A 17,416-nucleotide genomic window follows, 5' to 3' on the forward strand; every position below is an offset into this window, starting at 1 on the left:
AATATTACATTGTGGAAGATGTTTGATAAGTTCTTGTTGTTCTCATATATTGACTTGTTTACAGTTTTTGTGAGTGACCAAAATGGAAAAGTGGCATTATAAATAAATTGTTCAAAATGAGGTGAAGGAGGATGCAAAGCCAAGGCAGAATTATTGCCCCATAAAGAAAGAATGATTTGATGGAGGCAATGTTACAGTGATAAATTATGCTGAGACAGAATTGGCATCATCCTTTAATTTATGTCTTGGGACATCTTAGCAATTCTTTAGGAGCAACCCATGGTCTAACCAAGTGGGCACACCATTCGGGTTGGGTAAAGTGTCTCCTGCTTGGACCATGAGTCAGCAATGTTTTTCTCTCAAGGCATGATGTGCCTCGGGGCCTCACTGAAGTGTCAGATTTTGCTTCCTTGCCAGCTCTTTCAATATGTATTTTTTTAAAAAAATGTGTTCACATGATCTGAGTGCATCCAGCAGTTAGGGCACTTGTGTATGTATCCACACACACATAGCCCCATTCCAATTACTGCTGAATACACAGTCCCTGGGCAGTGAGTAGGGCAACGGTGTGTGGCTAGCAGATGTGATCCTGGCATTTCCAATATTCCCTCATATGTTCACTGAATCCACAAGGGAGGGCAACAGTCAGGAGGAGGCTTGTGTAATTAACCTGAGCAGACCCCACTATTGTCCAGAAAATGTTACATGGCCCCAACATTAGTATTATTGAATTTAATTCCTGCTGTCACTCTGCTGCCATGTTAACCATTCCAAATTGCAAACTGAAAATGGATGCCAGTTGTCATGAACTCCCATTTATTCATACTGATATCACTTAAAGCAACCAATGATTGTGACCACTATGCTGTTGCGAAAACATATTCACAAAGTTTTTAAAAAGATATTCTGCACCTCATCAATATTTGTCATGTCAATATATCAATTATATTAAATATTGTCAAAGTCCAACCCCCTGCTCAACGCAGGAATCCAAATCAAAGTATATCTGACAGATGGTTGTCTAATACAGTGGTTCTTAACCTTTGCTACTCAGATGTTTTTGAACTACAACTCCCAGAAACCCCAGCCAGCACAGTTGGTGGTGAAGGCTTCTGGGAGTTGCAGTCCAAAACTCCTGAGTAACCCAAGGTTAAGAACCAGTGGTCTAATATTCTCCTGAACGCCTCCAAAATTATATGTAACTATAGCAGAAAAAAAATTACTGGATAGAACTTCTGCTAACACTTTGTTCCTATTTTTATGATACATTGATAATGGGGCTAACTAATTTAATTTTACAGACAGAATCCCAAGGTCTTGATATCCACACCATCAAGCTGGTGCTCAACACAATTTTCCTTTTCAGAAAAAGAAAGAAAACATTATATCCTGCCTATGGTAATGCCAACAGTGTCCTTGGTGTGCAGAGACAGCCTTGGTTGATTAATTTGACTCAAGCTTGTTTTGGCTTGAATGTTGAAGCAAAACAAGAAATATACCAAGGAGACCTAAGGCAGTGAAATCTAAAAGGTGAAGAGATAGAAGCTTTCTTGGAATGAAAAGAGGGATTTAGTCATTTGGCGAGAAGTATAAAAGCAACTGAGCCAAGAAAAGGAGGAAGGATCATTGATCTGTTAGGTTAAAGGTGGCATGTAAAACAAAGTGACTGGCTCTCAACTCAAAAAGCAAAATCCCACAAATCTGTCAAATTAGCATACTGCCACTTACCAGTTCTCTTGGTCCATATGGCTCACAGAAAGTGACAGCACTGCCATGCATAATTACACCACACTGGTCTCCAACCTCACAATTGCTACATTCAAACCTGCAGGAAAACAGAACACAGTCAAGCTGAAAGCACAGAATAACAAATAAGAGACTCGAGCACTCAGACTTTTACAAGGAAGGATCTGTTTGAAAGTCTAACATTAATGAATAAATCACCAACCAAATCAGAAACATTATTTGGATGGCTTCTAAAACACCCCTTCTTTTACAATAAAATGAAGTCTTGCACTGCTTCCTTCTCTCGAACCAGGCAAAATACTAATTCAAAAGGTTCAAAGCAAGTGAACAGAGTTTTCTTAACTACTGTACATCTATATTATTGTTTTCCAATATAAAAAACAGCTGTGTGGCATTGCTATCAGGAAAATTCTAAAATCCTGTATACTTCAATTCCTCTAAAAATACCCAAGGTCGGGGGAGAGCTGCTAATCTGTCCTGGCATCAGCATTGACTGATGGCAAAAGGACAGCAAAACTTTCCTATTATCAATCTGGCTTTACCCTTATTTTTCTAGTCCAAAAATAGCCTAATTGCTTTACCACTTTGATGGTTTTTTTTTAAATTCAAGAAAAATTACTTTTAATTATGCCATTTTCATTCTATTAATTATTGTGCACTAAAAGAATACTGATCATATATATGTAACAAGGAAGAAGATCTTTTCGGTCTGCATTTCTAGATTACTATGCAGATCAGTGCACAGGTATCTTTTTGGATTTCACAATACGAAAATAAAATTCTTAGCCCCAAACAAAAATATCAAGGAAAGCTTGCATTTGAAAATGCATGTATTATGGAAATTTGCATACAAAAATGTATGTGTTGGGAACAATTTCATATAAAAATAGTGGCTAGTTTGCATGCCTTTAAAAACTGTAGAATTTCCACTTAAGTGAAAATGAGATCAAACAGAATTGCTACTGAGTATATTTGAAAGTATCTTAGACAAGAAAGAGATGTATATGACATGGAGCTTGTGAAAGCCCTATATTGTAAAGGCAACGTTATATTTGCAGATTTGTTATGACATAATATGCATATGTAGCATATCCCATAGTAGAGAAGAGAAAAAAACATACGTATTTATTTCACTTTGTATACATTGCATGGGCATACTGCAAAGAAATGGTTTTAATTCTGGGTTCTGGAACATTAAATAAATGGTTATTTCCACCAGGAAATAAACATTGACTTAATCTGTTTGCACTTTACAGGATATTGGTACATTACTTGTTCCAACTCCTCTATTATACTTCTGTTCCACCTCAAAGTTGTTGGGGTGTTTGTTGTTGCAGATACTGGTTTGTATTTTGACAATTCGTCATGTGTTAAATTGATGATCACATCATAGTTATAGACTTATCCAGAATATTTGTTTAAGAAAGTCATCAGCATGTGAGCATTTTCTATCAGAATCCAATGGCAATGCCTTGCATCACAAATGTTATTGGCTACTTCACAGCTTTTCCTTTTGGTTACTGAATCTTGAAAAGAATGTACTGTACATATTTGTCCTTGCAATGCACAACAATGTGGTTAGGCTTCTGCAGTGTTGAATCTTATAAAACTGCTGTCACAATGGCTGCTTTAAAACAGCTTTTTATTTATTTGCAGTCAGTTCCCCTAAAGACGTGCATTACATGATCCGTGTATACCTTCTCCATACTATACTTGTTCAGTCTTGGTTAGGTAGTATATCATCCAGGGGACTGGATGAAATAATAATATTAACTTCATGATAGGTTGGGACAAATGCTGGCACAAAGTCATTTTGCTAAGTCATTATTATTTTTTTCTACAGAACCTAGAATTCAAATAGGTTCCTAAAAAAGTACCTATTAATTGCATCAGTGAAAGTTACACAGCAAAATGAACAACCTCTAGTGAAATAACTGTACCACAACTGCACCCAGACTCCCCCCCCCAAAAAAAAAACCCCTCATCAATTCATATATAGGCAGGATGCCACTGCAACAGATGGACTTAGTACATGGGTAGACTGCCAAAAGATTAGCATGAACATGAAGCTGTAGATGCACTGTTATTGACCTGACTGTCTGTTAAGGAAATATGCCCTCCTTAACTGAAATATAGTGTCAAATAGTGCTTCATGGGCTGCTATCTTTTAATATTCTCCAGTCATAAGACAATATATAACTCTATCCTATCAATTGTTTGCAAATAACTATGTACTTTGGGCTCTTTAATTTCTTTGAGTGCTGATAAAAAATTGTTATATGTAATGTCAACACAGTGGTTAGCACTGCACTACCATTTCTGCAATTCCTCTACAATAGAGGATAGCTCATGAGCAAAATTCCTGACATTTGATATTAACACGATTTCCCCCTGAAACCGGAACTTAGGGCTTGTCCACACTGGCTCTTTTGGAGTGGGCTGGTGCGAGCTAAACAGGGTTGAATGAGGTTGTGTACAATCCTTGCATCCAAATGGCATGTCGGAGCTCAAGAAATCCTATTTGGACAGTCTCAAACCACTTCAGGATACTAGGATATCCCCTGCCCCAACCATGTCAATGGAGGGCCAGGGGAAGTGTTCAAATTGTCGATATCCTGATGTGGCTCACTTATTAAGCTACTTCACAATATCAGAAATTCCAGCTGAAGGAGCCTTGACAGCCTGGAAGACTTCTTTTGGTCTGCTCCCAAGCTATCAAAACCACTAGAAACGGACCAAAACAAAGTGATCCTACCCCCCCCCCAAGAAGCCCCTGACAAGGGCTCAGAAATGTGTGCGTAGGAACACTCTGGGGACAGTTTGGTTCACTCCAGTGATTAAATCATGGAAAAAAGAGTGAACAAAACCATTCCTGAAGCAGACCAAACAGTAGACAAATGCCTGTCTGGAACATAGTATTCTGGGTATCTTTGTGTTCCTATCTATGGGAAAGAAGTAAATCTTCATGCATGATATAGTGAAATGTGTTTGAAGCGGACAAATGGGAGAATGGGAAGTCTTTCCAAGAGTTAGATTAGATTAGGCATCCTTCAGTCTCGAGAGACTATGCTAATGTGCTCTGAATAGAGGACTGGGAACAGCATCTAGTGTGGCCGAGAAGGCCAATTTGAGAGTGGCAATCCCTTCCACACTGAAGACAAATACAATCTGTCCCCTGTCCAGCTCCCTGGTTTTGCTGGTTTTGGGTCTGCCTCTTTGCCTCAGCCTGCTGGACAAGTATCTCTTCAAACTGGGAAAGGCCAGGATGCACTATCTGCCTCCAGGCTGAACACTCAGATGTCAAAGTTTCCCATCTGTTGAGGTCTATTCCTAGGGCCTTCAGATCCCGCTTGCAGATATCCTTGTATCACAGCCATGGTCTCCCTCTGGTGTGATTTCCCTGCACTAATTCTCTATATAGGAGATCTTTTAGAATCTGACCATCAGCCATTCTCATGACATGCCCGAGCCAATGCGGATGTCGCTGTTTCAGTAATGTATACATGCTAAAAATTCTGGCTTGATCTAGGAATACTCTATTTGGAACTTTGTCCAAAGTATATGGTGCCAGCTTCTTATTAAGCCATACTCCCTTTGTGAGTCTAGAGAACATGCTAGCTGCTTTGCCAATGCATTTGTCCAGCTCGACATCTAGGGAGAGAATGCTAGAGATTGTTGAGCCAAGGTACATAAATTCAGGAACTATCTCCAATTGTTGTGTGGAGATGGTAATAGAGGGAGATGAGTCCATGCCCTGGCCCATGACTTGTGTTTTCTTCAGGCTGATTGTTAATCCAAAGTCTTGGCAGGCCTTGCTAAAACTATTCATGAGTTGTTGGGGGTCTTCAGCAGAATGGGCAACAACAGCGGCAAAGAGGAAGTCCTGTATGCATTTCAGTTGGACTTTGGTCCTCGCTCTCAGTCTAGAGAGATTAAAGAGCTTTCCATCTGATCTAGTCCAGAGATAGACACCTTCTGTTGCAATTCTAAAAGCATGCTTCAGCATGACAACAAAAAAGATCCCAAACAGGGTTGGCACGAGTATATAGCCCTGCTTCAGATGTCAAAGGGATCTGATGCTGAGCCATCAAAAACTACAGTGCCTTTCATTCCCTCATGAAAGGATCTGATGATGCTAAGGAGTCAAGGTGGACATCCAGTCTTGGAAAGTATTTTAAAAAAGCCATTCCTGCTAACCAAATCAAAGGGCTTTGTAAGATCTATGGCCACAAAGAGTGGCTGTTGTTCCCTGCGTTTCTTCTGCAACTGTCTGAGGGAAAGTACCATGTTAGTGGTGGACCTATTAGCTTGAAATCCGCACTCTCCATGAGTGGGACTTTGGATTCCTCTTCAAACTTTTCAAATTTTCTTTTTCTGTTCCTTTTCTGGGGCTGCAAATTGGGTTTGTATACTTTAGAGCCCTATTTTCCCAGACATCAGCCTTTAAACATATTCTGTCTGAAAGTGCCTAAGGAAAGAAATATATGCACATCTATGCCATTTTTCTCTTGGAAATCACTCTTCCTGAACTGTTTTTTTCCTAACACAAGTGGCCATCACTGTTTTGGTAGATATGCTTCATGGTCAGACAGCTTTCAAAGAGCCACCCTGGAAAGCCAAACCATCCATTCAAAACAGTTTGCCAGGGAAAAGTGGACTTATTAGAGTTATGAAGCGCTAAACAATTCCAGTCAGTACGTAAGCATAATGTAAGTCCTGTTGTATTCATAAATATATAAAGACAACAGGAAAAACATAAATACATAAATACAACAGGAAAAAAGCAACGCAAGAAGGGGGAAAGTACATGCATATTTATACATAAGGAAAGAAACATTGGACTTAATAAATGTTTGACCAAACTAGAATAGATCCACTGAAATGGCTGGGCTGACTATACTTGGAACTAAATATTGCCACCTTCCTAAAACTTGATTAACTTGATTTTTATTAATGGTGCAATTTTGTAATGACTTCAAAACCTCTATTTTGCCTTTGTTTCTACACAGACATGTCTCTCACTTGTCACATAAAAGTTGTACTTGTTGAGCAAGAGGTTTTGTTTCCTGCATAGAAAAAAGTCCAATGTTTCCTCATTTTGAAATAAAATTTGATCTAGCAATTATGTCATATTTACTTTTAGTGCCTGCAGTTATGTGTCAGTTATATTTTGCAGTGAGCGTAGTTGTGTAATAATACTGCATTATTTCTGAAGCGTCATATCTACCCTACTGTTGTTTTTTTAAAGCATTTTAGCTCTAACTCTTTGAGGTATGTTCATCTAGACAAAATTAATGATCATTTTTGCCAAATACGATGTTGCAACTGTTCTTGGTAAAGCTATAAATAAATAGAATTATAGAATTACAGAATAATAGAGTTTGAAGGGGCTGATATGGTCATCAAGTCCAGCCCCCTGCTCAGTGCAGGAATCCAAATCAAAGTTTATCTTACAGATAATTAATTAATTATCTTTTGAATGCCTCCAACGTCAGACCACTCATTGCCTCCCAAGGTAACCAGTACAGGTGCAAAAAAGCAGTGTTTTAGGTCATTATGTTCATTAGTTCTATAACCATTCTTCCTAACCAACTCCAGTTTATTAATGCCATCAATCTCTTCATTTAATTATCCTAAACTCTTGCTATATTATTTATATCCTGCTTCAGGAATACTCTGAAGTATCAGAGTAATAAAGTGTTCTTTTTTTTTTCTCCTCTTATCCCTGAACATTTCTGAGACATTCTAAAATTCTTGTGTGACATGGAAGTATACTAATTCAGCCAGGCGTATTTAGAATATAGACAATGTTTATTTAACATTTTGGAGAGTTTATATACTATTAAACTGGTTATTAATTACTGATTAATTAATAAATTGAATATTTTCAGATGTAACTTTTCCATAATTTTTTTAAAAGTCTGACCATAGACAAAGGGGTTGAGAGGGAAATAGGAAAGCTCCTCAGCAAACAGAAGACCCCTCTCTATCCTCCATGCACTGAGGTCAGTGGAGACTGCCTAAGGGGAACTGGGCTGCCCTTTGCGAAGGCAGTGGCTGCACCTTCCCTTAGGTAGCGGAGCTTGCCCTCTCTGCCTATGGTTTGATGGGCCCATAGGCAGAGAGGGAAGACTAGACACCATTCCAGCAGCCTAGTCTTCCCTCTCTGCCTATATTCATCCCTTTGTATTTGTCAGGGTCTCCAGAACTGACAAGTAGTTCAAGAGTAGACCTTTGGTCTAGATGGGCGGGATAGAAATCCGATCAATCAATCAATCAATCAATCAATCAATCAATCAATCAATCAATCAATCAATCAATCAATCAATCAATCAATCAATCAATCAATCAATATGAAGGGATGAATATTCAATGAATCAGTGATCTGTTTTTTTATTCACCCTCATGCCTATTCAGAAGCATTAATCCAGGGAATTACTGATTAACAAACTCTGTCATCAAGTTTAATTCAAAAAGAGTTTTATCTGATTCTTCCTAAACCAATACAAGAAGACATACTTTTCACATACCAAGTAAAGTACAAAATCCACATTCAGCTTGACCGCCACCATTGGTTTAATTTGCTTTTGCTTAACTCTTCCTGTTCCTAAACCTAACTGTAAAATACAAGTTCTTGCTCTTAGTATACAGATGTGTATTTGAAGAGCATTGTCTGTAAATATAGCATGGCAGGGCACTCAGGCACTGATTATAAATTAATCTGGGTGACCTTATTAGGCCTTTTCCCTCTTTTTAATTTCTCAGATTCTATGCATATAAAATGGCTTTACTGCTTGGCCACTTTTCCTCTATAATCTGTTTTAGGAAATACTGTGAAGAGCTGTGGGTAGCTAGAATATCTTTTTTTTATCATCTTTCATCTCTTTTAGGATTATTTTCTTTATAAAATGATGCACAGCTTTGAGTAAATCCTGATTCCAAGCCTTCACGTTGCCTTTGAAATGTATTACTTCAAAAATTAAACAGCTCAGATTTGGTGCCTCTGAGAATCAAAAAATGAAGACGAAAGGAGTGCCGGCAACATATTAGCAGTGCTATTAGGGCATCAAATGAGACGGAAGAGACCTTCCCAGCCTCAAGATTCATGTCCTCTTGACACAATTTGCAGTTTATACAGAGAATGTGTCTGCATATAACCCTTTACTTGCTTTTGCTGCTTACCTTAAATCTCCTCCATCTTAAATTAATTTTCTCCAGGTGTTTGATGTTACTATTGACATATGTTAAAGTTGTTTAGATTCTCTTTAGAAAACTGTAAGTTGTATGGGGAAATCCAGAGCCACACAGCACATTACTGTTCCAAATGGGTGTGGGGCTGTTGTTTTTTTAGTCATCTCAACATTCCCAATGTGGTATAGTGCACAGTATGATGGATTAGGACTCTGGAGACCAGGGCTTGAATCTTCACTTGGCCACAGAAACTCACTGGGAGAGTGGAACTGATAAAACCACTCCTTAAATACCTCACTTACCTTTAAAGCCCTATTAGGGTTGCTGTAAGTAATTTCTGACTTGACAGCACAGAACACACATACACTCAGACATTCAGAGGTGCTTTGAGCCTTTACATATAATAAAACTATCCAGTTATCACTGTCATAAAATAAAACATGGGAGAAACTTTGAGCATGCAGGGAAATGCTCAAAGTTCACATTCATAAGGAATGATACCAAAAGGAAAAACAAAGGAAAATCAGGATCATCTGTAATTCAGAATAGAAAGGACCATAAAATAAAAAGATATCTGTACATGAGGATAGGGCATATACATGTGTGTTTGTAGGATTCTAGGAGATGAACTTAGCTTCTAAAACTAAATTCTGAGATCTAGGAAGCAAGCAGCTTCTGTAAGAGTTCAAAGAACACATCATCCAGAAAACAGAAATCAGATTTGGAAGAACCTACTGGCCAGAAAAGAAAGTTATGTCAATCTGAATTTGAAAATTGATTTGTGTGTGTGTGTGTGTGTGTGTGTTTCTATAATCCCAGAAACTGTTCAGGATGGGGTGGGGGGAGAGATTTCACTTCCATAGGGAATATGAACCTGTCAGCAACTTACAGGACTTACAGAAGAAAGGATAAGGAAAAGTCAATCAGACTTAAAAATTGTGAACTATGTCATGCACCTCACCTTGGGCAATGCACTCCTGTCTGATATTCATCTGATTAATAGTTGGATTGGAATTCCCATTCATTTCTGAGCCATCTGAGTGAATATGGGAAGTTCCAGTGATTGCTAAGTGGCTGTCCTGTCCTGACCATAAATGGGAACCCACAGGGCAAGAAGCAGCTCTTTGAAGGAAAGGGGGAAAGCGGTGGTCAGATGCTGGACAGAATTTAATATATGTGAAATCTATATCTATCTATTCTGCCTGGTGCTGTCCCTGCACTGCTGTCTGTGCTAGGAGGAAAGGGGGAGGCTGAGCGGAAGGAAGGAAGGAAGGAAGGAAGGAAGGAAGGAAGGAAGGAAGGAAGGAAGGAAGGAAGGAAGGAAGTTGCTAAAAACAATCAGCAGATGGAATTAAATTGGAACAGCCACACCTTGGAAGGCTCCAGGCTGCCACTTGATTCTACAAATATCAGGAACCAACTGAACTTTTAAAAAACCTCTCCTGGCCTTACCACTATTCTTGGCTCCAAGATGTATGGAAATATGTAATAAAATACATATCCCTACCTGAAGCTTTCCACTTCACTGCTACTTTATTGAGTTCCACCTTTATTGAGGTGCATGGTTTTGTATGCCAGATGGGGTGGTGGTGCTGTCTAACAAATCTTTCAGGTGAGGCCAATGGCTTCTCTGGAATTCTGGCACAGGGATACAGCCAAGGGGCACTCTGAACTGGAGTACAACCAAATCTCATAATTGCACATCTTGTGCTCCCACAACATCACATATTTTACAACGTAGGCTAGAGATCATGGACGTTATAGTCCTAGAATATTTTGACAGCCACACATTACTGTATTGCACATTTTTACCTTTTCTTCCTATGAATCGGCTTTTGTTTTATGTGTTTATGTGCCATACTACCCTAACACAAAATCTTCTTGTACTGCTTATCTAACAAAGAGTAAAATTCCTAAATTGCCAAGCTGGCTGAGCTGTCGCTAAACCAACTGAGGCTGTGCTGAATCCAAACTCCTTCCAGCCTAGGAATGTTGGAAGACACTTAAGGCCACTGTGACCACAGCCTAAATTTATGCTGGCACAGTATCTATGAATCTATGAATGGAGACGGGTTTGGATCTGGCATAACTCAGCTCCTCTCCCACTCCTCCTCTTCTCTGCCTCTTTTTTGGCTTTTCTGCCAGCTGATATCAGCCCAGCACAGCAGTTATGCCAATATATCTTGTTATGTAAGAAGATCTGATATCATCCTGCACAAGGTGGTTTAGCCAGCACAAGGGCAGTTGGCATAGGGGCATAACAGGCTTCTGCCTATTCCAGATCTACTAGAACCAGCATCTCTTTGAGTGCAGATTGCATTATAAATACACAGCATATTACAGAAAGGTGTTCCTTAGGGCATGAATCCCTCAATTTCTTATTTCACTAGTTTCAATGGCAAACAATCAAAACTAAAAGTATTAACATGTTATGGTACAATTTATATAAAAGTTTAAAATAAGAAGACAAAAAGCATATAGGATGCCCCAGTAGAAGAAAAATATTAGATCAGATTCCCAGCAAGTAAATATATATGGAGAGCAGACCTTGTTATAAACAGAGATAGAATAAAAGCAATTATTGTTTAACAGACAGTGGTAAATAATGGTATAAAGAGGTTTGGAATATTAATTATAAATTAATGTGTAATATTAAAATAAAGAAAAGCTTGATAAATAAAAATATTTATATGGATATTTGGGAAGAATTTATTGTCTTTGTATTAATAAGTTGGAGGATTTGTGCATCTTTGCAAGAATCAGTGCAAAGGGAATGAGGTTATGTAAAGGGAAGAAAAATTGGTTATATCTCCAAGTGGTCCCGGGGCAGGGCAACACATTTTGTATAATTGCTTAATGTTGTTTTGTGTTATTAAATTCTTTAGGTATGCATGTTTATGTTTTTATATTTGTTAAAATAGATTTTTTTTTTAAAAATTATTTAGTAGCCAAAAAAGAGCTGAATTTAATTTATGTGGAAGACGCCTTATACATAAATGAGTATGCCAAACTGCTATCTTCAAGGAGACAAATGTGCTATATAAATAGCACATATAGAAATCCATCATTAAAATTCTTACTTAAATTTCTGCTTCTGTCCTGTATAATTTTTAAAAGAGGGTCCATCTATAGCCACTCCGTTTGATATAGCTGAGCATGTAACATGAAATTCCTAACTGTACACTTACTTCGCTCTTTGTTTCTATTATGAATATTAAATGGTATGAAAAATTTTAATTATGGCAGATAAAATGTATGCCAACAGGAAAAAAAATCCTACACAAATTGTACAAAGAATATGTGATTCTCCTACTAGGTACAACTAGTGCCATTTTAAAATAACAAAAATAATCATGTGCTGTCAAAGTCAGTTCCGACTTACGGTGTTTTCTAGGTATGGCAGGGAGTACTCAGAAGTGGCTTATCATTTCCTTCTTCTGGAGGCGCCCTGGGACTTTGCAGCTTGCTTCAGGCCACACAGGCTAACTCTACTCCAAGGAGGCACAGTGGGGAATTGAACTCTCAACCTCTGGCTCCGCAGCCAGATATCTATCTCACTGAGCTATCCAGTCAGCTTTTACAGAGTCACAAAAGCTGGCAAATCAACACTGAAAACTTATCTTCTACCCAATGAGTACCAAATCTGTGAGTGAGGGTAAAATTAAAATGAAAGGTACAAGAGCAACAACAACACAACAACATGCACAATTAATGAAATATAAGCTGTTGTCAGACTATTTTAACGCCAATTAAAGCATGAATTGATATTCACCTCCAATTTTACACCTTAAAATGCTCTTGTTAATGTGACCTAACCTCCTAAAACTACTATTTAATTGTGCTCATATCCAGAAGAAACTCTTCCTCAGCATTTTGTAGCCATGTGGTTGCTAGTTATGGGTCTATATATTAACAGTTAACATAATCTGAACTCAGACTGGTTGATACCAGGACACTTATCTTGCTGGGATAAAAAATAGTGAAGCCAAGAGGACATGTAGATTTTAGTCTGTACATTTAGAGACTCTCTGTGCATATGGCAAGTGGAGTAAGAGATGGGTGTCTGCAGAGGAGAGGGGAAATATCTTCTGAATCCAAATTAGTTAATTAATTAATTAATTTTAATTTGCAAAGGGAGATATGCATCCAGCTGAACAGCAAAGAGGTTTACAGTGATATTGAAGACCACTGTTCTTGAGAATATGTCTGCCAGATTCCACACTGTTCTGAAAGAGATGGCTCATATGCAGGTTGCTGGTTCTGAACTAATGATGCTGCTTTGGCAAATTTCACAAGATTGTAACACCACATAATTAGAAGGATAAGGTAAACATGAGATAATATACATGCACATAAATACTTTGTTGTTGTTGTTGTTGTTGTTGTTGTTTATTATGGCTTTTGTAATAAGTGGAAATATCTTCAACAGCTTTCAAGCTTTGCTTACCATAGTTCCCCCCTTTCTTATATCTAGAGAAACCAAGACATACCCTTAGGTATGCTAGTCACTAAACTTACTGAATATGTTATCACAGCAACCTTCAGTTCCCATGCCCACTGCTAAATTAAACATATGCTTGGCACACAGAGGGGAGGCTGGGTGGGTTGCGTCACAGATGACCACTTAAGAGAACTACAGTTACACAGGTAAATAATCAGTCCTTCTTCTTTGTGGTCTCTGTGATTCAGACTAATGGGTGACTAACAAGCTTATTTACCAGCTGATGGCATGTTATGCTAATAAAAGAGGAAACCACAGTTTGCCCAAACAACGTATCCAACTTTGCCCTGATATCCAATCTATAAAGTTTTACTAATGTCATGAGCTGGAACCAACCTGCTGCTTTACAAATGTCTTGCCTCTGAGCTCCTTTTAGAAAAGCTATTGAGTTCCTAGTGGAATGACTTTTCACTGAAAAAACAGGCATTATGTTTTTTGACAACTGATAAGTCAAGGCAATAATATTCACTAGCCACTTGGATAGTCTTTGTAAAGAAAATTTGGCTACTCTTCTCGTTACCTTGGTAGGACACAAACAATCTGTTCACTTAGGTAAATAGTAACCTCTGAGCCATGTGAGCTGTCACCTGCTTGAAATTTTTTGCAAGAAAGGCTATACTTTCTACCCTGCTTGATGGCAGCTAAGCTCTTGCTGTTTTTTTTTAATTTAATACATTCCTGATTTTTTGAATGACCCTTGATGGTCTCAAATGTGACTTTTTACGTTCATTTGAAGTCTGAGATTTGACAGCAATGCCATCATGAAATGTATATGTATCTCTGTTTTCTCTGTTGAATCTGCTACAATTAATCAAATGTCAATGTATGGAAAGATGTTGATTCCTCAGACTCTGAGGTAGGTAACCACCAGCGCCATACATTTTTATAGACTCTGGGTGCCATTGATAAATCAAAAGAAAGGGCCTTAAACTTGAATATTTTGTCACTCAAGGCAAAATGCAGTAAATGACAATGGTCCAGTCAGATGGAAATGTGGAAGTAAATATCCGTAAGGTCTAACGCAGCACTGTGTCAGTTAGCAACAATTAAAAAGAAATGAAAAACTTTATCTCCCTTTCCCATTGCAGGCAAGTGACAATGAACCTTCCCATTTCTGAAGATTATTAGGTGGCTTTTATACTTGCATAGTTGCTACCTATTTAATTTTCCCTCATGTAATGGTCTATGTTTGTTAGATGGCTTTTGCTTAAGGTTGGGACTCTGTCAGCACATTGATGTAGCAGAAATTATTGAAGTTACAGCAAAGAAGCTCACCAGTTTCAGAGTTAGGGAATTAGAGCAATATTTCCAATTAACCTGGGGAGGCAATATTTTGCCCTTTCCAATTAAATATAAAAACAAGACAAAACTTACCACATTGCAGGGTTCAATCCTTGCAGTTGATAGGAATCAAAATCATCACGTAATATAATGCTGTCACTGTGCATCTCAGCTGAAATGAAACAGGGGGAAAATCCTATTATGATTTAACAAATCAAATGAACACATGCAATCTCTTCCTCACTGATCCTTACCCAAAGATGATGTAGTTGAAGGACAGTCTGCTTAGCATCTCACGTATCTTGTATTGGTTTTCATTTCCTAAAGTTCCCATTTCTCTGTGTAGTGTGCCCTACAGCCCTCCTCACACAGTGGAAAAGCATGTTTTGAATGCTAAAACCTCCTTCATTCAATTTCTTGCAAGTTTCAAGCTACTCATGAAGGCACTTATTAGATGTTCTAACAGATTTTTACATTTCTAATGTTTATGGACCTCACACACAAGTTTAAATCCACTATGTCAGTAGACTTACTTCTCATTTACTTCAATATAAGATCAAATTTCAGATTTAAAATGATTAGTTTTCCTCAAGAACATAAAAGGCCACTGCTGAGTAATACGTACTGTATTTTTTTGCTCCATAAGACGCAGTCCCCCCCCCCAAAAAATGGGGGAGAAAGTATGTGCGTCTTATGGAACAAATACTGTAAAAAAAGGGTTAACACCAGAAGCCTCCCACTGCCATGCTGGGAGGCCTCTGAACTGCCACCAGAGGCTGCTCGCTGTGGCAGCCACATTGGACCTCACCACTCTGCCATCTGCACTGCTGACTTTCAAGGATCTACCTCCTGGAGCCCACCTGGAAAACCAGCAGGGCCAACAGGCCTATGGCAGCAAATTTAAATGGCAGAGGGTGGTGAAAACAGCCAAGGACCAAAGGGGAAATCGTGACTCTAGAAAGACCAGGGGAAACCACAAACACAGTCCCCCACTACCACAAATTAGACAGTTGATTTTCCCACATTTGGGGAAATCACAGGGATCAGCACACCCAAAGTGCAACGAATGAGCCTCACCCTGGGAAAATCACTTTCATGATCATGGTATATCCCCTGCCAGGTATGAGTTGGAGTGGCCCCTGCACCTCCTGCCCACTTCTGTGCCTTGCCCCCCAAAGGCACGGTTACCCCCCCAGCTGCACCTCCCACTAAGAACAGGGCTGCACAGCAACAGTCCTGCCAGAGGCCAAGAGAGCTCCTCAGTGTTTTGGGATGCCTGCGGGACCCCCATAGGGGCTGGGTGTTCCTCCCACAATCTTCCAGTGCACAGATATTAGCATACCTAATATGCGGGGAAGGCAGGGAAAGCGGGAAATTCAAACTTTCAGTTAGTGAAGAGGCTTCTTGTCTGCTTCCTTGCTAGTCCAAGCGGTTAGAGAGCTGGGACAGAGACCTGGGACTGCCTGGGACTGCCTGGTATTGTCATTTTAAAATGTAAAATTTAGTTTAAAAGCTGCTTGTTTGGGGTTAGAGCTTGGGTGAAAAGGTGCTCCGTTTGAGTTAAAACCTGCTTGTGTAGAAACCTGCATACTTGGTTTAATAGCTGCTAGTTTTGCTTTAAAAGCTGCCTGGGAAGCCTTTCAGACCAGCGCCAGTCAGCTGTTAGGCAGGGAGAGGCAAGGAATGAAGAAGAGCACAAAATGGCTGCCAGCTGCCTGCTGGGTGCTGGCTTTTAGCTGTTTGGTGCTCTTTTCCGGCTGTTTGGGGGGACTACTGTACCAAGGCACTGTGAAGAGCCGGACTCAGTCTACAGTACCTGGTGACTTTCTTTTAATTTTTTTTTGTTTCTGACCTCCCCCCCATAGGAACACATTAATTAATTTTCAATGCATTCCTATGGGAAATTTGGATTCAGAATATTTTTTTCCTGTTTTCCTCCTCTAAAAATTAGGTGCGTCTTAAGGTCAGGTGGGTCTTATGGAGTAAAAAATACATTATTTCTCTTTCTATCACCTTGAGTAGGCCAACAAGGTTCAAGATTTCTCTCATAAGCTGCTTTGCATTTGCCCCATATTTGTTTTCTATAGAAAATATAGTTCCCTTCTGTGCAAAGCAATTTACCACATCTTCCTTCTGTTTCACATATTATGAAATCCAGAACTTGGAAAGTTACTGTTTTAGACTACAGCTTCCACAGTCCTCCTGTGTGAGTGATTCTGGGAGTTGTGGTTCCAAGAAGCACATTTTCCATACTTTTAATGTGACTAAATGTTGATATCCTCATGTTGATTCTGCCAGGTCATGTATTAATTTTGGCATGACCTATTCACTAAAATATGATTCTACAGCATCAAGGGAACTCGAAGAATATATTGGTTCAATAATTTGAGAAGTATTCACGAAGGCTTTCACGGCCGGGATCTAATGGTTGTTGTGGGATTTTCAGGCTCTTTGGCCGTGTTCTGAAGGTTGTTCTCCCTAACGTTTTACTAGTCTCTGTGGCCAGCATCTTCAGAGGACAGCACTCTGTGCTCTGGTGTAGTTTGCTTAGGAGTGGAGTATTTATGGCTGTGAGATAGGCTTGAATTCTATTTCAAAATACTGAAATACTGGACAACACCAGCAATCATTACGTCAGACTGCACAGGGAAGCCATCGAAATCCACAAGCACAAGCAGAACTTCAACAAAAAGAGGA

The 17,416-nt window shown here is 39.1% G+C and overlaps 1 protein-coding gene and 1 non-coding gene across 3 annotated transcripts in view; both read right to left on the reverse strand.

Annotated features, from left to right (window-relative positions):
• RELN (reelin) overlaps positions 1–17,416 on the reverse strand; it is a 383,519-nt gene that overhangs the window by 208,572 nt on the left and 157,531 nt on the right. For both annotated transcript variants that reach the window (XM_078394334.1, XM_078394333.1), the window contains exons 6-7: positions 14,813–14,891; positions 1,729–1,825 (exon numbers count right to left, since the gene is read on the reverse strand). In XM_078394334.1, coding sequence (XP_078250460.1) covers positions 1,729–1,825; positions 14,813–14,891 — 176 coding nt within the window. The remainder of the gene's footprint in view (positions 1–1,728; positions 1,826–14,812; positions 14,892–17,416) is intronic.
• Positions 15,684–15,847, reverse strand: LOC140707945 (U1 spliceosomal RNA). Its single transcript, XR_012088074.2, has one exon. It is a non-coding gene; the product is annotated as a U1 spliceosomal RNA (small nuclear RNA).

Source organism: Pogona vitticeps, chromosome 5, assembly GCF_051106095.1.
Source record: "Pogona vitticeps strain Pit_001003342236 chromosome 5, PviZW2.1, whole genome shotgun sequence".
Classification (NCBI taxonomy): Eukaryota; Metazoa; Chordata; class Lepidosauria; order Squamata; family Agamidae; genus Pogona; species Pogona vitticeps.